Source organism: Pieris napi, chromosome 22 (assembly GCF_905475465.1).
Source record: "Pieris napi chromosome 22, ilPieNapi1.2, whole genome shotgun sequence".
In the NCBI taxonomy this organism is placed as follows: domain Eukaryota; kingdom Metazoa; phylum Arthropoda; class Insecta; order Lepidoptera; family Pieridae; genus Pieris; species Pieris napi.
In genome coordinates, this window is record NC_062255.1 from 630,720 (window position 1) to 654,393 (window position 23,674).

General features: G+C 35.1%; 2 protein-coding genes across 5 annotated transcripts; both read left to right on the forward strand.

The window, feature by feature from the left end:
* The first annotated feature begins 384 nt into the window (after positions 1 to 384).
* On the forward strand, positions 385 to 19,631 carry LOC125060641 (disks large homolog 5). 4 transcript variants are annotated; one of them, XM_047665618.1, is made up of 28 exons: positions 385 to 753; positions 951 to 987; positions 1,058 to 1,103; positions 1,591 to 1,862; positions 2,400 to 2,515; positions 2,722 to 2,844; positions 3,235 to 3,352; positions 3,867 to 4,012; positions 4,873 to 4,996; positions 5,709 to 5,821; positions 6,620 to 6,726; positions 7,346 to 7,485; positions 7,915 to 8,010; positions 8,101 to 8,226; positions 8,908 to 9,068; positions 9,426 to 9,580; positions 10,506 to 10,582; positions 11,037 to 11,164; positions 11,555 to 11,642; positions 12,265 to 12,355; positions 14,114 to 14,187; positions 14,321 to 14,384; positions 14,462 to 16,401; positions 17,166 to 17,440; positions 17,641 to 17,861; positions 17,975 to 18,108; positions 18,716 to 18,935; positions 19,494 to 19,631. In XM_047665618.1, exons 3-28 carry the CDS (start codon positions 1,061 to 1,063, stop codon positions 19,598 to 19,600), a joined length of 5,259 nt encoding a protein of 1,752 aa, XP_047521574.1. In that variant the 5' UTR covers positions 385 to 753; positions 951 to 987; positions 1,058 to 1,060; the 3' UTR covers positions 19,601 to 19,631. The 4 variants fall into 4 exon arrangements, with proteins under 4 accessions (XP_047521574.1, XP_047521575.1, XP_047521576.1 ...); XM_047665619.1 differs by having other exon boundaries at positions 7,352 to 7,485; XM_047665620.1 differs by having other exon boundaries at positions 1,758 to 1,862.
* Positions 19,601 to 23,328, forward strand: LOC125061028 (the record flags this gene model as incomplete). The annotated part of the gene is made up of 1 exon (XM_047666170.1): positions 19,601 to 23,328. A coding segment is annotated over one exon (789 nt), but the record flags the coding sequence as incomplete, so codon positions are not given.
* Between the last annotated feature and the right edge of the window lie 346 nt (positions 23,329 to 23,674).

Here is a 23,674-nt window from a genome sequence, read left to right on the forward strand (position 1 = left end):
GTACCAATCATAGTCACAGATTACTAAAAGACAAAAAATAATTATAACTTTGTTGGAGTACCTTTTTAAAAGAAGTTCACGTTTACAATTTCTTTAAATATTAATATCACTATAATTCATAATTATGATTGTTTAGCGTAGTATTCTTATACAAATTTGAACGTTTGTTAGATTTCAATTAGGCCATTATTATTGGAATAAATCTTGAGAAAAATATAATTTCACTTTGTATGATATAGGGTTAGTTACTTTGTTTCTTGTGCATTGTAGTCCAAGAAAACTAATAATGGTAATTGTTATATGTTTATTGCGATATCAAGACACGTATCCGAGTTTATATATTTTTGATTATGACAACACATAATTATACGTCCGTCTGCTTTTGTTCCGAATCCGTCATTTCATTCATTCATTTCATTTTGCTACTAAAAAAGGTACCTACCTACCTACTGAGAAACGGGAAATGTTGGCAAATTACAGAAGATAAATACGTGTTAAACTCGTAACCGCATAATTATTTGATGAAGAAGATTGGTGTTACTTTCGAGTGGATGTTCAAAGCCCAATATTTTACCTATTTCTGTTGTGAAATTGGTAATATTTCGATACAGTGAAAACCATAGTCGTAGGGAAAGGAGAGTTTTTATGTCGTTTTCGGTGTTCAGTGTTCAGTGATCGTGTTTATTGACTGCATTACATTTACAGTTATGTGATAATCGTGGGAGGTTATGGTGAATTGGGCTGGATTACAAGGTAATTTATATTATAAAATCGTGTGTAAACAGAATAATGTGCAAAAGTGAAGTACCTAGCACGGTTGCGGTTTCATAGTTTTGCAACCATCATTAGAGCGTGAAAATCGTGTCAAGCTTATATCCTCTGGGCCTTAGATTTGTGAATATGTTTATTATACTAGTTATTTCTTATAAGATGATTCTTGTTTGTTGTAGTTGAGGAGACAATGGACTACAGTCACTGATTGTGAAGGTAATTACTAGTTGTAATTCAATAGATTTCACTTTAGTTTGTCATCACACTTACATTGAACATATTTCAGATTATGGCTTCTGCAGCATCTTCATTGGAAAGCAATGGTAGTAATGGTAGGTATCTTTAGTATTAGCAATTGTAGCATGTTTATTATTTAAACTTTGTATTATATTTAGGTAATATATAAGAGTCTGTATTTTTAAAGCAAGAAGTTAAATAAATCTTAGTTATGCATACTTATCACGCTTATTAATAATAACAATATATAAAAAAAATCATTTTATATTGTCTTTTAACTTTTTAATATGAAGAATACATTAAATTTGTTCTTATATAAAAAAATAACTAATATCACTAAAATGTCAGCGCATTCTCTTAAACTGAAGAATTTAGATCTCTCTTGACAAATATTCTTGTTTCACAATAATTTAGAAAATATGATATGAGAAATAGATAAGATACTATTTATTTCTCACAAAGATAAAGTAATAGATACACAGACATCAATATGATGAATGATGATTTGATAGGTACCATTTATAGCTCAAAGAAGCTAGTGTATTTACTCTTACTGTCTAAAGAAGATATATTTCATTACAGAGTCCATATCTCACAGCTATGCTGGCAATGAGCGGCACAATACAGCACAGTCAATACCTCTACCCATAGACTATGAAGTCATAACTTCTAACTATGACAAGAACTACACCCATTCCCATACTCTGTCCACACCTTATGAACATCAATATGATGTTATTAACAAACAGGCAAATGAGAACTTGAAACAACAATGTGAGAAAGCCCTACATGATTTAAATCAATTGCGACGGCAGCATACAGAAACCACAAGGCGATGTGAGCATGTTATGAAAGTGAGTGCTTTTTATTTATTCAAAATATATTTATTTTTAATTAGTTCCACAGTTGTGAGTCTAATTTAATTTAGTTGCATAAAATAGATTGTTATGGTAAAGATAACAGTTATCTTTATGGTGAGATTATATAATTTTAGCAACATAAGCAGAGCATATTGAATTACCTTAATTATAATTCACAACGACAATACTGTTTGAACTTTGAAAAAGATTTACCTTCAAAACAATGAGCTAAAAATTCATTTTGTCTGTTTAAAACTTCAAAATTTTGGGTTGTTTTACTGTATTCATAGATAGAACCTGTATAGATATCACATTTTGTGATAGAATTTTCTATTAAATATCTGATTAAAATTGACATTAAAAATTCAGTTGTTGACAAATGGTTTATTTATAAATTTGTCACAAAGTAAGAATAATAAAGCTTGCTAGTTTAAGGTAATTATAAGTTTTGATAGAGGACTTTGTAAGATGCTTGTAAAGTTTGGCCGAATGCTGAATGTTCATTGTTTTGAATAAAGATAAAATTTCTAGGAGTTAGAGTACTTCCGTGGACAACATAGGGCTGCAATGAATCAGTTGGATGTATCAGCTCAGGAGGCAAGTAGCCTTCGCGGCAAGTATGGAGACTTGCTTAATGACAATCAGAGGTAAGCTTTAATTTCCTGCCCATTATTAATTTTTATTTTATTTATTTCACATTATATCATGATGACTTTTTGTTACTCCTTTGAATTCTCATGAATTGCAATGGAACTGTAGGGCAAGACATTTTTGACGTATGGGACTCACACTCATTAAATATTTCTTTGTTGGATCGGTTACAAAACTGTTGTATATTATATGCATTTTACAGATTGGAGCGTGAAGTTCAGCACCTGCAGCAAAGCAGTACTTCAGAAGGTAGTTCCGATGCCCTCGTCCACACGTTAAGGAAATATGAAGCTCTCAAAGAGGAACTTGACTGCTTCCAGAAGAGGTACGTATCCGTTCGACGTCCGCCGTTCCACAACTGAGTGTTTTGTAAGGTAGTTTCTGACGCTTACCACCACTATGTGAAACCAGCTGCCCACTGAAGTATGTACGACCAGTTCGACTTAGGGTATTAAGATAAGAGCGTATAGATTTTTAAAAGGCCGGTACCGCACTCGCGAGCCCTCCGGCATTGAGAGCGTCTATGTGTGGCGATATCACTTAACAACAGATAAGCCTCCTGCCCATTTGCCCACTGCTCTATAAAAATAACAGTTACGTTTCTGTTGGACTAGCAAATGCAATGTGCATACAATTATTTAATAATAATAAAGACATTATTTTGTTTCGTTTTGAGATGACTAAGAATTCACAGTCCGATAATCATTCTGTTTAGGTACGATGATCTCATAGAAACACACAATGCTACATTGGAGAAGCTTCGAAGCGTCCAAGAAGACAACAGCAGACTGAAGACGCAGTGTCACGAGCTCACACAAGAGAGGAATGCTGTGGTACGTTAATTTGAATTTGCATTAATTAAATATGCTATATTGTGGCTTGAGCGTGCGCCTTTCAACCCAGAGGTCGTGTGTTCGAATTATAGAATTTCAGCCAGTAGTTTATTTGTAACACCCTCACGGTGATGGAAAATCGACAGCGTGTATCAGGAACAGGAAGCTTGTTTATTAAGATTAATTAAATGATTTTCAAACAGAATTGTTTTTTTCTCACGTAACTAAACTGTATTAGATATCTATATTACATCTATTAGATATAGATGAAGAATTTAATACTACCTGTAGAGCAACTAAATATTAGGTGTAGAAACGTTTTTTTTAAAGACTATTTTAGATTTTTTTAATGCTATTGATTACCCTTAAAGCCACATCGAAGTCATTATATATCAAATGTTAGTTATTGTTATTTCCGTTACTTAGTGTTCTGCAGTATGGATCACTTTTGGATAAAGAACTGAACTTTCCATTTGTATTTTGGCTTTATTATAATTAATAAATTTTTAATTAGATCCGTGAGCGTAATGCCCTAAAGCAGCAAGTGTCGAGCGTGGTCCGCCAATGGGAGGGCGGAGTGCGGGAGAGGGCGGACATGAAGCGACTGACGGACGAGCGCAATGCTGCGATGGCCGAGTACACGCTGATCATGAGTGAGAGGTGAAGCTTTTATTCTCTAAAGACTTCCTTTAAATGTTGACTTATACCTGAAAATAATAAAAAAAATGCAGTTATGTAAACATCTACACTCTGATTTTTCATTCCATGGAATTCTGACATTTCATTAGTGTTGCTACTAAAAAAGTCCACCGAAAAAACGGGAAAAATTTGATACATTTGAGGGCAATAAAAAATAAAATGCTACGTATTTTTATGTTTTACCTACAAAAAGGTAAATCAAATATTTACTTACTCAATTCACCTAGTACATATGAACTATTTCAATATCACGAACAATATATCGAATTAGCTTTAATTACTTTATTTTATTCTTTAGCTGGCATCACTGCCTACTAATTCCAGGTTTAGAAAAAAATCAAAAGTCATCCTTGCTTGTGCGAATTTTACTGTTTGTGATGAAAACGGACGTAATTATCACTCGCCGTAAAACCACTTTTAATGTGAACACCGCACTTAATAAAATATATACATTCAATAACAAATAAAATGTATGTACTCAAATGTTCAGACTCGTATTGAAATTGAAAAATGTGCCCGGCCAAAAAGGTTTGTAATTTCTGACATGTCTTAAAATGATAGCTGTCAGATTTCTACGGAATTAAAAATCCGAGTATAGTAAAATGCCATTTTGACATGTAAAACGTCTTCATTAACAGGTCGGTAACGCACTTGCGAGTGTCCATGGGTGTATCGTATCACTTAACATCAGGTGAAACTTCTGCTCGTTTAAATAAATAAAAAAATACTCAGATGCAAAAAGTACACGATATAATAAAAAATATCAAACTTTTGTATAATAAAAGGTACAAGTGTCTGATGTGCCGAAGGTCGTATTTCAGGGACACAGTGCACAAGGAGATGGAGAAGCTGTCGGATGATCTGCAGGCTGCGTTAAAGAGAGTCGCGGCGCTAGAGGGGGCTCTGCAGGCCAGCAGGGATGAGCAGAGGGCCACTGCGCTGCAGGTGATTAAGACACCTCAGTTATTCCTTGAAACATTTATCCATCTTTACAGAAGATACATACTTAAAATTTTATAGAGAAACTAGCTGCCCCGCGAACTTCGCTTCTCCTTAATGTGATTTTACTTACCCACCATTTTAGTACATACCAATATGGAACATTTTGCTATGCTACCCCAGAGACTGTAAAATTTTCTGGAATGACAACTTTTTATTTCTGTGTATTTTTATTATTTTCCAAAGTCGCACTTAGCGCTAAGTTTAGTTTATCAATAACAAAGTAAAAATGAAGTGCAAGTTTAAGAAAATGGCTAGTACACGCCTGACGTAAGTTACGTGAGTGTGAATAAAAAAATATTGCTTAATTGTAAAATTTAATTGTGGCAATTTCCTTCACTCTTTGTGAGAGTCTTTCTCACTCTCACTCACTTTGATACAGGGGCACTCTTCTGTCCTTTAAGTATGATTTAATATTATCCTGGGAAATGGGAAAACTAATAACACAGAAATATGTTTTAATGAGATTAGAGTAGAATATATCGTTGTAGTTCGTACAATCTCACTTTGTTATTTTTGTTTACTAAAGTTAATAAAAATAACAAAGTTGTAAATTCATTGTAATCGTTCTTTCAAAAATAAATAATAAATATATAACCTTTATTATTGTGGCAGACTCAAAGTGGCTCTTTTTTCTCAAAAAATGTGTTGATTCCAGGCTGAAAGTTTGCGTCGTGAGATAGAGTCGGCGTTGGTGGACCGCGATCGAGCTATCAAAGAGTGTACAGATCTCAAAACTCCACAGAACACATCCACTTTGGGAAAGTCTCGGTGAGTTTTAGTCCGTTGATCTAATGCCCGTATTCTAGAACATCTATAAAACCTAAATCTAGTTTCAAGAGCTTTTTTTTGAAGATTTACTTCTTTTGGCGTGTTAGGGAAACATGATGAGACTAAATTTTTACGATGCGCGCGCAAACCGTCACAAAAAACTGCCACCCTGAATATCTGTTCTGGGCTGCTATTTGGCGCTTGCTCTGTTTTATCGACAAGTTGCATTGTTTGTCTCGGCGTAGTGTTTTTCAGAGTCGTATTTATTTAAACCAAAATAATGATTTCTATACGAGAAACCCCGTTCCAATGTGATAAAAAACATAGTGTTTATTGTAAAATATCATGAATATATCGTTTCGATTTCAAGTGACCATTAAAATGGACAAGAAAAATGCAATTCGAAGAGGGAAACGTCCCTGTAAAGTGCTCGAAGAAAATTCTCACGCCATAGAAGTATAACTTCTAACGCGTGTACACACGTCTTGTATAAAGTTTTCCAAACTTTATACAAAATTTGTTCAAAACTAGATTATGAGTTTAGATTCAAATCAGAATACAGACCAAAAACATATTATTGTGATATTGATAAGAATGTGAGGGTATCTATTTTATTGATTTATATATATGTTACATTATAAGTGTATATAAAACAGCTAACATATATTATTAGGTACGCAACGGGAGGCCGTATCGCTAACAACCGATCTCTTCCAAATACATTAAAGTATTTTTTTTGTGTGTGATACGTTTTAATAGGCTTGTGAGAGGTACTACTTAAATATTTTGTCATTGCAGCCAAGACAACACTGCGTACCATCACCTGGGTCTGTCCACTGGAGTAGGCACCGATGGCTTCCTTAACGGGCAACACTCCAACAATCCGTCTATGGATAAGTTGCAAGGTATGGAGAGGATAGCGTTAAGATATTTCGGGAATTAATGTGAATACGGAGAAGTAAATTAATTTTTATAATCATTGCTCTACTGCTTTAATGACATATTGATAAGACTTTCATAATTACCCATTGTTTACATTTGCAATTGATAAGGGTTCTTTTGTCTTAGTACAAACTTTAATTAACGAATTATGATTTTTTGAGTACTAGCTGTTTTTCCATTTTCTTTCTTCAATACTAAGCTTAATACACTTAAACAACTTAAATATATAGCATATTATATAGTTAACTTGATATAAATAAATCATATGTACATTCAAAATGTCTCGTCTGATCCGTGCGTATGTGTGCGTGCGCGCAGGTAACACGTACGTGTGGCAGTATGTGAAGTATTGTTGGAGGCTACTTTTTTTTTAATTTTTGTAATACATATAACATTTTAAAAATGTTGAATTTTCTACTACTCATGAGGGATGTGCGCTAAGCGTACGAAAAAAAATCTAATAGTAATTGTTATTTCCCAGAACTCAGATATTTAAACCCGCTTTATGTATGTATTTATTTATTTCGTAGTTTTAGGTTAGAATTACTTTAAATCAAATCGAGTAAGGATTTCAAATGTCAGGTTTAGTGGGTATGGTAGTGGACGCAGCCGATAAGGAGCGAGTGGACAACTTGGAGCAGGCGAACCAAGAGATAGAGAGACTCCGCAAACATGTCGACAGGCTGCAAGCGGACTTTAACGATGCTACACGAGAGGCCGAGGTGAGCTCATTTCATTATCATCTATCGCCAACCTGCAATTATATATTATATAATTGAAAATATATAAATACTTATAAACTCTCTTCCATGTTATTAAGGAAGAGAAAGAAGAGACAAAATAAAAAAAATCGACATGGCAAAAATCTCGAAGCGTAAGATTAAATGATGACGAAATAGTGTATTCCACATAACGTTGAATAATCCGGTGACATTTAGATCATTTTAACTCCCGTGAGTCAAAAATGCATTGGACTTTGACATACGTTGTTCGCGCTAAGTCTCTTTTCTGAATCTCACTCTTAGAAATCGAGATCGCATGCTGTGCTCTGATTGGTCAAAGTAATTTTAATAATGATATAAGTTAGTTCAAGTCGAAATCCAAGTTTTATTGTACGTCATTCAATAGTTAATAAGTTGGGTTTTTAATAGGTCTCAAAACGAAGAAGAGACTGGGCCTTTTCTGAAAGAGATAAGCTGCTACAAGAGAGAGAAAGCGTCAAAGCGTTGTGCAATAGACTGAGAAAGGTTAGTTCCCAAAAAAATATTGTTTTAAATAAAGTTCTGATTTTGGAAATTAACATGAATACACTTTTTTAATGCTTAAATTTTTTATAGGAACGAGACCAAATGGTCGGTGAGTTGGCTGAAGCCAGACGTCACGGGAAGTCTGAGGGGAGAGAGGGGAAGTCGAGGAAGCACGATCCTCGGTTGGGGAACTCTAGTGAAGCGAGGGAATTTCAGGTAAAAAAAAAAATATAAATTTTTGTGTTTGTAAAAGTAGTTTGGTTATGGCTGATTCACTAAAATACTTGGTTTATTTGAAAAAAAAAAGTCTCTATTCAATTTATACTGTTAAACAAATATATGAAGATTAGCGTTAACCGAAAATGTAAGAATTTTTTTCTAACAAAACTGATGTAATTAATTTATATTCTCTCTCAGATGTTAGTAGTCTGAGTTAGCTGGTTAGTCACCACAGACTACAGACAAATAACCGCTAAATATTTACTTATAAGTCAACGTTTAATTATGGGTGTGACGCTCAATAAAAAACGTAGAGGAATAAGAATAAATAACAGTGTTTCGGTAGGAAGGCCCAACAAACTTAAAATATTTTAACATACAATAATATAAGGAAGAAGATACAGACAACAAAGAGGAATAAATGAGGTCATAAATGCATCCGTCTTTCTGTAGGACTACAGTTCAGAAAAATATTTATAGACTTTTGTATTATTACAGGTAACTTGAATAATATATACAAACAATAATGCCAAGCCAAAAATGGATTACACATATACATACACAAAAAAGCTGAAACTTTTATAAGTAAATTTAATATATTGAGAAGACAAAAATATGTATACATAGCTTGGGTGTTATGGTGTAATTTATCCTTATTTTGTCATTACCATAATGTAGGACTTGGAGTGGGAAACGATGGAGATCGAGCTCTGCGGGGAGCTAGAGGCGGGAGGGGGGTTGGAGCTGTGCGGGGGGAGGGAGCAACCCGCCTTCCCAGGGGACCACGCCCTCTACGTGGCCAGTGTGGCGCCTGGCTCCGTCGCTGATGGGAAACTTCGGTATGTTAATTTACTATTATTTGATATTACATAAATAAATTAATGACATTTTAAAATCAGCCGAAGTTAAGAGTATTTAGTAGTATAGCTACATATCAACCAAATTTAATAAAAACAAAATACTATCAACAAAAAAAATCTTGCATTATTTTTTTTTGTCATTTTTTTCTTATTAATGAAAAGATATGACATACTACAAAGCAAAAACAATTTTAATAAATGTTTTCTTTTGTTACATAATTAATACAAATTTCAATGTGTGATTCAAACGTACGCGCGTACGTACCTCAAAAACACAAAAGGTGTTTTTGTTCGCCTTCAGAAATGTTTTCTGAATTCTTATTATTCTGATTATAGGGTCCTTGATCGTGTAACAGAGGCCTGTGGGGTCTCGAATTGGGCACGTGGAGCGGCCTGTAGGGCGGCGATTAGGGCCGCCTTGATGAGAGGGCCCGTGGCTTTGAGGATCCAACGCGCAAGGGGAAACACGGCCACGCTTACTATACATCAAGGTGTGTATATGTGTTGTTGGTGTGAACTTATAATCTTTTAAGAAAGTGATTATAATTAAAAACCCATTTACGTTTTAAATCTATGGACGTAAGGTGTATTTTCCTTTAAAATAATAATGGATAAAAGGATACAAAAGGGATGCGAGGGAGGACATTCAAGGCAACCTTGGGTGGTAAGTCAGTCTTGTCGTACATACCTGGACGAAATCCAGGAGGTACTAGAGACGGTACAAGTAAAAAGTACCCATAACAGACGGGCATGCATGGTGAATGTTATCAAAGTGACTTAAGTGGGAGAGGTATGTCAAGAGCGTAGTAAGTGGAGATCCGTGGTCTCTGTCTGTCTCTTCAGGAAAAAGGCTTGAAATAACAACTTGAAAGGTGTCAAGGGACACCCGGATGGAACGAAGTGCCTTTCGGTTAATTAGTGAAAGAATAGTAATAAAATTTATTTTTTAAGTTATTATAATATTTTTTTTATTATTAACAATTATAATGTAATATAAACTTTATCAGTAGGCTCAAATTTAGTAATTATTGGCTTGTGGTAACTGAAGTAGGAAACATGTTTGGGATTCTATTTTATTTAAAAGTATTGAAAAAACTGCATCGATGTACAAAAAACCTGTATACACTCGACAAAAATAATCGTCCTGACACCACACTGTTCATGCGAAATAGAAAGACGAAACAAAAATAACTGGCTTGCTTTCTATGAGAGAGAGAGAGACAGACAGAGAAACACGCGCACGCCGCACGGTTTACAACTATACCAAAAAGTGTCGTTACAACTTTTAGTCTTCATTTCTTCCGTCTAGCCCCCTTTAGCAACGCGCAATAAGGAACTTCGTTCCAAAAATTAATATGGAGAAATATCTTTTGTCGTCAAGTATGGAAAAATAGAGTAATATTTTTATAATTTCAGGTCTGTTTATAAGCAAAATGGCGAATGCTAACGCGGCTAAAGCTGGAAACATTTATGTCGGAGATCGGATTGTCGGGGTAAGTTTTTACATAAACTCCAAACTCATTTTTTTTTCAAAATATATTTTATTAACAACAGCAAAAGTTAGTTTAAAAAATAGTTGTCTATAAAGTCGGTTAACGGGCGACAGTTCAACGTGACAATGTCATAACAAAACATTGATGGTATGATTGCATACTTTTTTCAGTAAAATTGAATATTAGTATTAGATTCAAAGGAGTGAATTCTCGGACGCATAGGCCAATCGAGAGGAAGAGAGCTTATCTCTCTCTCTGCGGCGCAAGCGTACAATGAGCGTAACGGGACAATGAGTCAATCTTTTTTTCCCTGCGTTCATCGATTTATTAGACGTTGTCACGTCAAAAAGTGTCGGAACCGAAAGATTGTTATTTTTAAACGTTTTGAATTAAATTTTTTTCATATACAATTGTTGTTGTAAAGTTAGAAGAGTAAGTGATAATTTGCATTCAGATAAACAACCGATCGTTGGACGGCGTGAAGAACGCCAACGAGGCGTTGTGGCTCCTACACGAATGTCAGTACGATTGTGTGTTGATGACTTCGTTACGGCCTGTGCACTGTCACGATACGAGACACAGGTATGGATGGGGCATGGGACGATTAGATCTTTGATGGAATTCACTTGTTTTGTGTAATGTTTACAAAACGCGTTGCATTTTTTGCATACTCGAGAATATTTGTCAACAAATTCAGTTTGATCTCGACTTCCGTCGTCTATTGATTGCTTTTGGAATTTCTCGTGTCAAAATTTATGTTCAAGCAAGTTGCAAACACCAGTTTATCTTCATGAAGTCTTTATGGAGGTTTGAATGTTTTTAATTGTTAATATAAATTCTGTACGTCTATTTTTACTATGTTATGGACTAATGTTATTAATCAGTGATATTAAAATGTTGTTATTTATTCCAATGCAAAGGTTTTAATTTTGTATAGAGCAAGAAATCTGTAATTATATATTTATTTTGTAGGTCGTCATTGTATGAGCCATCATACGGAGATGGGAAATCTTCGGACGATGCGTGGGCTCCGTTCACTCCACCGCCACCTGAACCAAAGGTAATTTCTGCGAATTTAAATAATAATATATTTCTTAAGGTCCTCTACTTTTATTGTTTATTAAAACCTAAACAAAACAATCAAATACACAATATTTTAAATACGGCGATTAAAAAGAGTGGCGGAAAGTTTATTGTCATTTCTTAGAGAAGACCGTTCTACGCCCCTGATTTGAGAACTGGCAGTAAATGTAAAATTAGAAACTATATGAATAAATTATTGTTGACTGTGACTTAAAATTTAATAATAATAATTAAAAATTAATAAAAAGAAAATTAAAACAAATTTGAATCGTTTTTTCCCTGTGGCAGTATTTCTTCGCTGTATTGCGATACTTATTCGTTGAGCGAGGAGAGCACCAGCTCTGTGGTCATCTGTACTAACAGCAACGTTATATTTTGCGCAAATAATGATTTAATATCAAATATTCTTTCCTAATATTTTTTTATTATCACAAACCAATTACTATAAGAACAAAACTAAGATGTAACCCCACCTAATAAGTATATTTAGTCATATAATTTGTATGTAAATATATTTCTATATAGAATTTGAAGTGAATTTGCTATCTCTATCTTTCCACTCCATAAATATAGCCGTCTCTCTCTACTTCACTTCACAGGTTCACATCGACGCGTGCGTAGCGGAGTTCGATCGTCGCTACGTATACCACGTGGCTGCTTCGAGCCAGGGGAAGATACATCAAGAAAGAGGTAATATATGTGATAAGTCTCTGTAGGTCATATTAAAAAAGATCAGCTTAAATCTAAAAACATTTATTTCTAAATTAAGAGACTTTTTGTGAAATAAAACTTACTTCACTTTATACAAGATAAAGTGTTTATTATAAGTTTAAATAAAATTTCTTTAATGAATATACATTTTTTAATTTTTTTTTTTTTTAATTTTATAAATTTTTTTTTAACATGAAGTTTCAAGTGGTTAGCAATCGTGGTTTAAAACAATAGTAAATACTTTAGTTTAATTTAAATGTGCCGTGTACAATATTGTTATTATTTTCTAGCTAATTTTAGACACTTTAACAGTGTGTAATCGCACTTGACTGACATAGTGATTAGCTCTTATTAGAAACCTATAGTTTTAAAATGTACTAGGTATTCTTAAATTTTGGGGGCAAGTTCTAAAAGCCCAGTTTTATTTGAACTGTATTTCAATTATATTTTCTTAACTGGTCAGTAAATATTATTGCGATATCAAACAAATATACCATAACATTCGATCGCACTTCAGTGATATCCTATCGATCTCTGATAAGATTGTAATTTCTATCGATTACGGCTGTCGTACATTTAGCTGCACTTGCATTATATTTGCTATTTTTGCATATATTTATTCACTCATTTTAATCATTCGACAATCTTATATATTTTTTTAAATATGTTCAATAGCTTTTCCCCAAAGATATTGATCGATAAGATATAATTGATTTGCCAATATTATATAATAGATCTTTTAAGATTGGAATGATGTGCCAATAAATCACAGAACAGTTTTGAACTAATTTCACTCTGATGTTATTAAATTATGATAATGGCAGATACCAGCGCCGGTATTAAAGTTTTTACATTTTAATGTATAACAAATTATTTCCCTCCTATTAAATTACTAAAGTAACTCAGTTATAGCGAATGAATAGGACTAAGGCAAGCATTTATTGTACATAATTACAGCTTGCATGCCAGATAATAAAGACTAACCTACATTCTACCTTAAACTACTAAATTGTTTCTTCTTAAAAAATAAAGGAGATGTGAAACCTATTTATAAAAGATATTTTAAATTTGTCCTAATCTAATTGTTATAAGGGTAGAAGCCTTTGTTTCTTAGTCACTTAAAATTATTTTTAAAATTATGTTTAATTATTCTATCAAAAACATAATTGTCAGAGTCACCGAAGTTTTATATTACCGGCGAACTTCGTACCTAACAATGAATGCTAAACAAATATTAAGTTCACTACTAACACCGAATTGCAATTCTTAAAATGTTCCTTGATTTTTTGTATATTTATATAGCTTGATCTATTCTCTTTAGTTTACATAATTCTCTCTAAGTCAACGCACGCATATCTTTGACAACCAATATGTATGTCAATCCTTTTTCATTATTGACATTATTGTATAATACGCCGTTATCCGAATATTGTAAATATATTTTGATAACATTTTATCTCTTATTTTATTTCTCGTTAATTTTAATTTTTTTTAATAGTTATTCAGCTATTCGGGGCGAAAACGAATATATCAAAACAATGAAAAACTGTCCAGCCGTTTTGGAGTTAAAAGTTTCCGAACAAACATGACTTTGTTTTATATAAAAGTTGTTTATTTATTTTAATGCAACCCTAATAGGTCTATAAAAGTTATCATATAATTTGCTATACGATAACGGCTCTCAGAGTGCACATGTGTGTTGCTGGCCTATCGTTATCGGTTGTGATCGTGTTTCAGGGACGTGGGACATGATCCGAGGCAAAATTGAGGCAGTTACCGGGCGAAGCAAATCTAAGGATAAACAGAACAAGGTGGGTATTTTAGTCTTTATAATTTTAAATATTCTTCATCACGAATACAAATTTCTCACTTTTTTTTAATTCCAATATATATCAAAATATATATTACTATATTCATAATTTATATTATATTAATCAACTCTAGGTTCCGGAATCTGATGCAATCGCAGAGTTAGACTCTGTTATCGACAGCTATCATGGCAAAACAAGTGAGTTTGTTTATTGATTAAAATTATTTAATATTAATTATTCTAACATAACGTTTTCAATTATATATTTTTTTCAGTAAAAGAAACGAGTAGCGTGTTAAAACGTTCGCGAAGAAAAAATAAAGAATCACAAAACGACGCCAAAAACGGCGGCACCTGGCCCAAAGCCCGAGCTAATTTTATCCTTGAAGATAACGCGACCGGGACTATAGTCCAACCCCGTTCCAGAAAAGAGAGACCACCTCTGTCGATTCTACTCAGTCCACCCACAAAATTACCACCCGAACCACAGCGCTCGAACACTAATAGAAATTCAAACCCCATACCCTTGGGACACATGCCTCTAACTCAAGCGACGACACCGGCTAGACATTCCGTGTATAAATCCATCGAATCTAGCCCAGCCATCGAACATTTTCCAAAACCAGCGCCGCTAGCCATACACAACCCTTTCGCTTCCCCTAACAATATTAACTTTGAAAAGAGTCGAACGTTGGAAAAGGAAAGGGACAAAATATCCATAAGTGACTACGAACATGATGTCACGCCGAATAGACTTAGCCTAGTTCTCAACCCTTCCGATGATTCCTTGGACTATCAACCTGCTATACGAAACAGAACAAAAAGCCCACATTCTTTAGATTTCATGGTCAACAAGGGACCCAGCTCTCTCGATTTCGTTTCTCGAAAATCGCCGAGTTCTTTAGAGCACTCTATCAAAAATCACACGGGTAAAGATATTCTCGACCAGTATTATTCATCAAAAAAGTCTTCCTCGCCCAAAACTGTGAACAAGTACCCCTCTGACAGCGATAGTTTCGGTCCTGATAGTTTGACCAGCAATGCAAACTTTCCCATGACAGGGACTCTACCTTCACAGACGAGATTGCAATCGCAATATTACAGAGGACCGTTCACCAACTCCAATCCACACAACTCCAGCAGATACACGCATCTGTCCAGCCCCACAAACATCCCTCAGAGCCAGTCTGGAGAGAGCATAGGAACCAGTTACGATATGCATTCGTTCACCTCACACACGCACAATATGTCGGACTTGAACCCCGTGCCTAGAGTGAACAGAGAATATCAGCAGACGTACGAAGGCGGGACGTTTCCCAGGAAAAAGGAAAATCAGAGGTTTCGAATCCCATCCAACCCCAGTGTGACATCCAAGAACTCCGCCGGGAAACTTAGCACGGGTTCTATCGAAAGGAGTTCGGAGAGAAATTCTCCCATGCCGACATTTCATGTCGAAGTTTTAAGTCCCGGACACGGTGTTAAGCAGTTAGCCCACAAAACGAGAAATTCGATGCCCGAATACTGTGGACTCAGCTGGAACAAGCCGTTACCTGGTGAACTACGAAGGGTACACATAGATAAAAGCCAGCAGCCGCTCGGTATTCAGATTTACTGCCCTCCTAGTAGTGGCGGAGTGTTCGTGTCGACGGTGAATGAAAACTCCTTGGCTAGTCAAGTTGGTTTACAAGTGGGTGACCAATTACTTGAAGTTTGCGGGATAAATATGCGATCAGCGACGTATACTTTAGCCGCAAGTGTTTTGAGGCAAATCGGGAACTCGATCACGATGCTTGTCCAATTCAGCCCCGAGAAGTATAAAGATGAAATGGAAACTCCCGGCAGCTCGTCGTCAGGAGAAAGTTCTCACGACGAAGAGGTTTCACTCTCCGGATCGCCTACTCCCAGAAATTCTCCTGGTCCTCAACAGTCCCTGAGGATGGACGTCCCGTCGACTGACGCTTCCACGCTGAGGCAATCGCAAGGCAAGGACTTGCCGAGGTTTTTGTTGATAGAGATGAGGAATTGCTCAGACCTGGGCATTAGTCTGGTTGGAGGAAATGCTGTCGGGATTTTTGTACATAGTGTTCAAATAGACTCTCCGGCGTACATAGCAGGTCTACGTACGGGAGACCAGATATTGGAGTATAATAACGTTGACCTAAGGAGGGCTACGGCCGAGCAAGCCGCTCTAGAACTGGCAAAGCCTGCTGATAAGGTAAGTCTGTTTTAATACATTTCCATATCCCATAACAAAGTTAATCATTCCTTTTTTTTTTAAATTACAATGAGTGAGTGTGTATGATGTGTATGAGTGTGTGACTACATGTTAGGTCCCAGTATCATCTACAACTCATTATTAGTAAATGAGGTTAGATTTAAATTACTTATTAGTAGTAAGGCTAGATCGTAATGTTTCATGATGTCTAAGTAAAGATAAATGAAAAAAAATACGTGTGGCACTCGGGGACTGCCGCGGTAGAACTATTGCATAGAATTTTTATAAACTTAGCAATATAATTATTTATTTATTTCTTGCAGTATATTTTTTTCCTTGATATTAATTCAATCTACCACTCTACCAGACTCAGACTAACACGCCTATCCGATCACGCTAAACCGACGTGAGACGCAGTATGCGTTCTGTCCCGCTCTAACGCGTATTGGCCGCACCTATATTACGTCATCGTGTGTTAGGTTTATTTCGTTATGTAATTTCTTGATTCAGTTGCCGCGCTCAAAGCCCGCGATAAAATCTATGGAATAGCTTAAAAACTCCAACTCTTGGTGTGTTCCAGAAGCCAGTGACTTAAATGTTTTTTTTTAATTGTGGGCGGTGAGTGGGTAGATATTGAGCAGCCTATTTAATATTTTGTTGATGTAGTCTGCCTGCATATTTCGACTGGCAAAGTCAGTCTTTACTTTTCCTTAATTGCAGAATTGGCTTAATTCTCACCCCAAATGTTATTTTATTCTCATTAGGTGAGCGTACTAGTCCGTCACGATCTCCAACAATACCACGAAATAAAAGACAAGCCGGGCGATGCATTTTACATTCGAGCTGGTTTCGATCGTTGTGCCAAAATTACTTCCATAGGAATGGATACGATAGACGAATATTCATTATGGTTCCGAAAGGACGAAGTCCTCTTCGTGGATAATACATTGTTCAATGGAGCTCCGGGTCTGTGGCGCGCTTGGCAGTTGGATTGTAAGGGCGTTAAGCGACACTGGGGAACTATACCGAGTAAATTCAAGTGAGTGCCGTCTGACTTGTTAGGTTTTGTTCATAAGAAAAATTATGTTTAATAAATCTAACATTAATTAACTAAAAACAGAATAAGGCGACATTTTTTATCCATTTAAGAGGCACGTATATAAAAAAGATGGGGATCTTTTTTATATACGTGCCCAAAAGTTATTAACCGTACTGTATCATATTGTATAATTCTTTCAGAGTTGAAGAAATCCTTCGAAGATCGATAGGTACGTTAGACGCCGATGCCCAAAGACGCGCGTCAAGCACGGCGCGAAGATCTTTCTTCAGGCGAAAGAAACACCGAGACAGCAAGGAGTTAGCTTCCTTTTCTAATACGGAGCTGGGATGCTGGAGTGACTCTGGGACCCTCGCTGATGATGTACCGCCTCTGTCTTATCAGAGGGTTGAGAGGTTGCATTGTGAGTACAGGTTTTCTTTGACTACATAACATGCTTTTCTTAGAATTTCTTTCTAAAAACTATCTCTATCTATCGCTTAAATATTTTCTAATAGCCAAGTATTCCCTTTTCAGACGGTAGTCGCCGTCCAGTAGCAGTGTTAGGACCGCTTAGAGAGATCGTAGCGGGAAAATTGGTGACGGACTGGCCTCACGTGTTTGTACGTGTAAGGCCGGAGCCGCGTACGTTACGAGATCGTGCGGATAAGGTAACGTACGACTAGATATTGCATTACTATTTTTTAATTCCCAAAAAGAGTTCAAAACCCGTGGCTTAGGTTTTTACGCACTTGTCGAATCCCGGATGTACAAATTGCTATTTGCAGCGAAACCTTCATGAGTTACTATCTTGATGACAAGGTGCTATATATCTAGATATTGTCGTCAATATTAGTCCACCATTTTTGCAATAGAAGAGTAAATTCAATAAAAAAATGTATGTTTTGTGACTATTTTTCGTATACCCAACACGCTACAATTACATAAATATTTAAAACATCAACATGGACATAATCTTTGTCTAGTTACAAATCGCGTACATGTTTCAACCCGAGATTCCAACAGATAATTTACGTCACAGTTTACTTGAGCATTGGCAAATGTCAAACTGCTAATGGAACAAAATGACAGACTAGATTTAAGTGTTCTAGAATACGACCAGCGACGTGAAATCCTAGGTTTTTTTATTAAGAAAGGCAGTGATCAATTCAAAACAGAATTTAATTTTTTATTCTGGCACATAAATCGTGCCTCACGCATGGAACACGATTTCTTGGTTTGCAATAAGGGTCCATAAGAGTGATAATTATTTTTCAGGGTATCCACTGTATAATCGACGTCTCAGTGGCCATAATCGAAAAGCTTCACAAGCACCAGATATACCCGATTGTGCTGTTTATCAAGTTTAAATCGTTCAAACAAATAAAGGAAGTGAAAGACACCCGCTATCCAGCGGACAAAGTGTCGGCGAAGGCTGCGAAAGAGATGTACGAGCACGGGCTTAAGTTGGAGAATGAGTTCAGGAATTTTATCTCGGGTATGATGAGTTTTTTTTTTAAGATATAAGGCAGGGTGTTTACCCTATATTTTGACCGTGGCAATCGGATCAGTTATATTGAGATACCATCAGAAAATATTTTTTTACCAAATATCATGAATTTTAACACGCACATATTTAGTTAATGCATAGAAAACGTATAATCAAATTAACCCTATTGAAGTGATAACTTCTTATGGGAGGGTATAGCGCTTCGTTACGTAACGCGTTACGGCGCGAGTCTGTCTAGCTTCTCTTTCTCTCACGCATACGGCTCCTCCTCTCTCTAACCAGCAGCGTTAGCCGTATTTCGGACAGACGCTTTCACCTCTCTCTTCTCAGTGTTTAGTGTTAGACTTTTGCTGTTGACACTTAGTATATAACCTCAAACTATCACCGTTTTTGAAAGTGATTATAAAAATATGATGAATGAAGCAGAAGATGATCTTCGGAACATTACAGAATTAAATAGTTCAAGTTAGATTAATTTAAGTTAGTATTTTTATTTTTAACTTCTGAATAAGAATTGCACTATAATTATGTAATATTATTTTATAGCGGAGATTCCGGCCGGAGTAAATATCGCGTACATGTGCACTCAAATCAAAGAGGCCGTCGAAGAGGAACAGAACAAAACCCTCTGGGTTCCCTCCGCACAGGCCTGACCCTTGCCCCCCACTCCTCAGAAGTCTGTCACGTTCTGCGCCCACTACAATCACGAGAGACGCAAACGCACGGACAAACGCAAACAGATCGACAAACATATTGAACAATACCACTCGGACCCGGAAAAACCGCAGACGGAAATCAAAAAGAAAACGAAAGACGATGACGTCAGATATTATTCGGAACCGGACGCGAAGTATTTCGAGATCGACTACGAATTCCTCAAAGAGTTACGTCAGATCGCTAGAAATAACTGCCCTAAATGTCGCCGAAGATCCAAGAAGGTCGACAATACGAAAAGATATAGAGAAAAGAGACAGAAAGAGAGAAAAAGAGGCGAAGAGAACTACGTTCTGTGTAACGGGAGGTATCACAGCGCCCGGCAACATTGCAGATTCTGCTGCAAAATCTGCAATCGGTCGACGGACACGCTCGACTCTTACGACGACGAATATTCGTTCGTTTCGAAGAGTTACAGCTTCCCGTCGAGCAGGACCACTAGCTCTCGATCGAGATCGATCCCGAGCAAATTCAAGGAGAGAAAGAATTCGATACAATCGAATAAATCGGTGTCCTTCTTGGAGTCCAGTAACGAGGAGTCGATGAAAGACGAACCGAATTACACGGCGAAGAGTTTCACAAATGATCTGAAGAAGTTCTTACTTAAACCGTCGTCGCCTCGACTCAGTTTGAGGGAGAAGTTTATGATCAGTTTCAAGCAGGAGCTGGAGGCGACGAAAAAGTCACCGAAGTTAAAGGCTATTAAGGGATTATGGAAATCTTATTGAATTTAACCTAACGGAAGCGAAGTATACAGCATTTTGGTATGTTTATCACGGATTTTCTATTAAGTCTTGTGCGATTGGCAATTCAGGTCGAGTTACAATTTATTTCAGACAGTGATTAGATATGAAAATGTATTTTTCTTGACTTTTTCAATTCTTGGTGCTGTGTTCTGTTGTGTTTTTTAATTTATACGGTAACTGTACAAACGTGTTCATATTGGTCTAAACGTAGGTGCTAACCTATCTATACCCGTCCTTGTTTATTTATCTTTCTATTTATTGGAACTAAGATTCTAATTAGACATTAGCGGTCCTTCTGAGGCGCTTTCGTAGGAGTAAGTCAATACTACTGAATTGGCGTCTTTGTGACTTTCAAGTTAAAGTGCATTTTACAATGTACATCAACGTGTATTGTTGAGTCGGTTTGAATTTAAAAGCAATCCATCACTAATGAGTGAAAGGGACGCAGTTATTAGGAAAGAAAGAGCAAATAGAATATTTTCTCTTAAAACTTAATGGTATCGTGAAAAGATGTTTAATCTTTTTATCTGTAATAGAAATCGCGTAGATCGTAAAAATAAAAGTTAAAATTAACATTTTAAAGATTTAGATTACTTAGCGGTGTGATTTATTTAAAATGGGAAATTTAGATTTTGCGATAGTGGTTTTCAATTATATTAGTAATATGATGAAATTCCCTTATTGAAATATGACATCATTGAAATAAAACTCGTCCTAGTCTCGACATAAAAATCTTAAAACAATGACTACTACAAAATCGGAAGTATTACAAAAAGAACAAAATTTAAGACATTGGATCTCAGAAAACACAAAATTGCATCGTAGCGTAGATTAGATTTGTGGTAGTTATCTAGGGAACAATAGACAACTTTTGTTGTATAGATGTTTGTATACTCTGTTAGATTTAGGTATGCCATTTTTGCGTTTTACTAAAATCTGTATCAACTTGTGTAATACGTTTAGTAAAATGCAAAAATTTAATGAAAAATTGTGACAGTTCGTTAGTCCATTGACGATATACAGTTATACACGTAGAGGTAGTAAGCACAGTGAAATTAGCACATTTAATAGATATTCTAAAGTACTTTGATACCGTATAAGAATTTAAAAATTATTTGCAATTTTTTAAACATAAACATCACAAAAAACCGATTTAGATATTACGTCTTTCCTAAAATATGATATGATTTTAAATTATGTCAAAAACTCTAGTGCAAACAAAATATAACTATAGTTCAGAGATTATACAATTATGCACGTTATGGTAGAAACTTTTCATGTTAGTGATGCGTAAAATATAGATTTACAAGCTAAAGCTATTGTTTCCTCAGCTATCTTTAGTAATTACAATACTACTAATTCAGTCTTATCAATTTAAACTATTCCATATTAAGTTAGTAAAACGCACGCATACGTTGGCGCGTACGTCGTGACGTATACGTTAAACTGAAAACAACTCCAGTTATGACAACGTTTTGTAAGGTTTTGTTTTGAGCAGTATGGTTCATAATAAGACACATATATTTCTTTTTGTAGATTTTTTTATAACAGAATCTGACTTAGTAAGGAATAGTTTGTGGATCTTTCAACTATTAATTAAGATTTATCAACTATCAATAATTTTGTGGACCATTCTTTGCTAAATAGTTATTTGGATTAAAATATATTTATTTTTAAATTATCTCCATAGATATTTTTCTGATATAAAGCAATAAAAAGTGCTCTTTATTCAACGAAATAACCTATGCAATAAATACAATTATTTTGAAATTTAAAGCAATAGAAATGATATATTTAGTCTAAGAGATAATTTGTTTAGCACGATTACGGTTTTTCGATATTTGATATAAGACGTTACAATTTTTTGATTCTACCATTATTATTGTTTGTTGTCGTTTGCGCAACAGTTAACAATTTATATCTTTGTCCTTGGTTCACTCAAGTACTATATGACGGAAGCATATAACCCGTTTTGAGTAATTTACAGATATAAGTGAGACACGCCCACTACGGCACTCCTAAAGTTTTGTAAAGGAAAATGCTAGTTCTTCATATAAGTAACGAACGGCGTTTTATATGATTATGTTTTGTTGAATCGATACTGCTGTTGGCCATCGTGGTGAAACCAGAAGTTGAAGTTGCGATCTCAATGATATATTTAACAAGAGGCTTACGATTTTATATTTGAGCACAGTTAGTTAAGTTTTTGTACAGTTTTAATTTGAGTTTACGCTTGTCGCTTATTCAGAGCTTGGCAATGGTTATTTAAGTTTTCGGCGCAGATGCGCCACAGAGCTGAATGTGCAATAGTTCAAAATGTTGCCAGTCAAACGTCGTATTCAATTTGTTTACACGGTGCTAAGTAGCGGCTTTTCCTAGAACAATGTGAAAATGAAACTGGCAATCTGATAAAATAGTTACCATAGAAAATGTTTAACTACAATATGCACAAAAACAGTTCAATTTACAATAGAATAGGTTTTTACTTTTAGTTGTTAAATTAATTTGATCTGACATAAGTTATTGCCATCTTCGCGCTCTTGAAGCCTAAAGTTTATTTGACGTTTCTTTAAGTATTTATGTTTTGTATATAATATAGAATTTTTATTAAACTATGACCAGAAAATTTCCTTATAGTTAGGAAGGCCCGAACGTGTATTTTAAAATTGACAATAAACAGTATTTATACAATGTATGTAACGTAGTCTATATTATATTGTTTTGGAGATATATTTATATGTTAATATTTGATAATTTCTGTATTTTGTAATGGTATTATTTTATTTTAGATTGTGTATAAGTATTTTGTGTATATTTGTGTACGGCCGTGAGCGTTGGCCAACCTTACATATTGTTTATGCAAATGTTTCAACGAATTGTTTTTAATTTAGAACGAAGCAATAAAATAATAAACGATATTATATTTGTGTTTTAATCGGCTGACAATCCTCAGTAATAAGCAGAAACTTTATGACAGTAGTGTATGTTTGTCATAGTTCGGATAGGGTTCAATACAACTTTTATAGTTTACTGTACGAATGCTATTCGGATGTGTGTCCTATCATAATTATTTATTTATTTCGAAATCCAACTAAAAATATAGCCAAAGATTGGAATACATAATATTTACAAAAAGGTTCAAACATTTACAAAATGAAAAAAATCAATAAAAATTATTCAATACATTTAATTTAAAAATACCTTGTATAATACAGCTTACACCTTATAAGTCAATTTAACAAACGCACTGTTCTCATTTAAATATAG

What these genes read in the sequence shown, in the direction of transcription:
- LOC125060641 (XM_047665618.1), top strand. Translation starts at nt 1,061, where the DNA reads ATGGCTTCTGCAGCATCTTCATTGGAAAGCAATGGTAGTAATG. An exon ending in TTGCTTAATGACAATCAGAG is followed by an intron (nt 2,516 to 2,721) that starts GTAAGCTTTAAT and finishes TGCATTTTACAG; the next exon opens with ATTGGAGCGTGAAGTTCAGC. An exon ending in TCCACTTTGGGAAAGTCTCG is followed by an intron (nt 5,822 to 6,619) that starts GTGAGTTTTAGT and finishes TTGTCATTGCAG; the next exon opens with CCAAGACAACACTGCGTACC.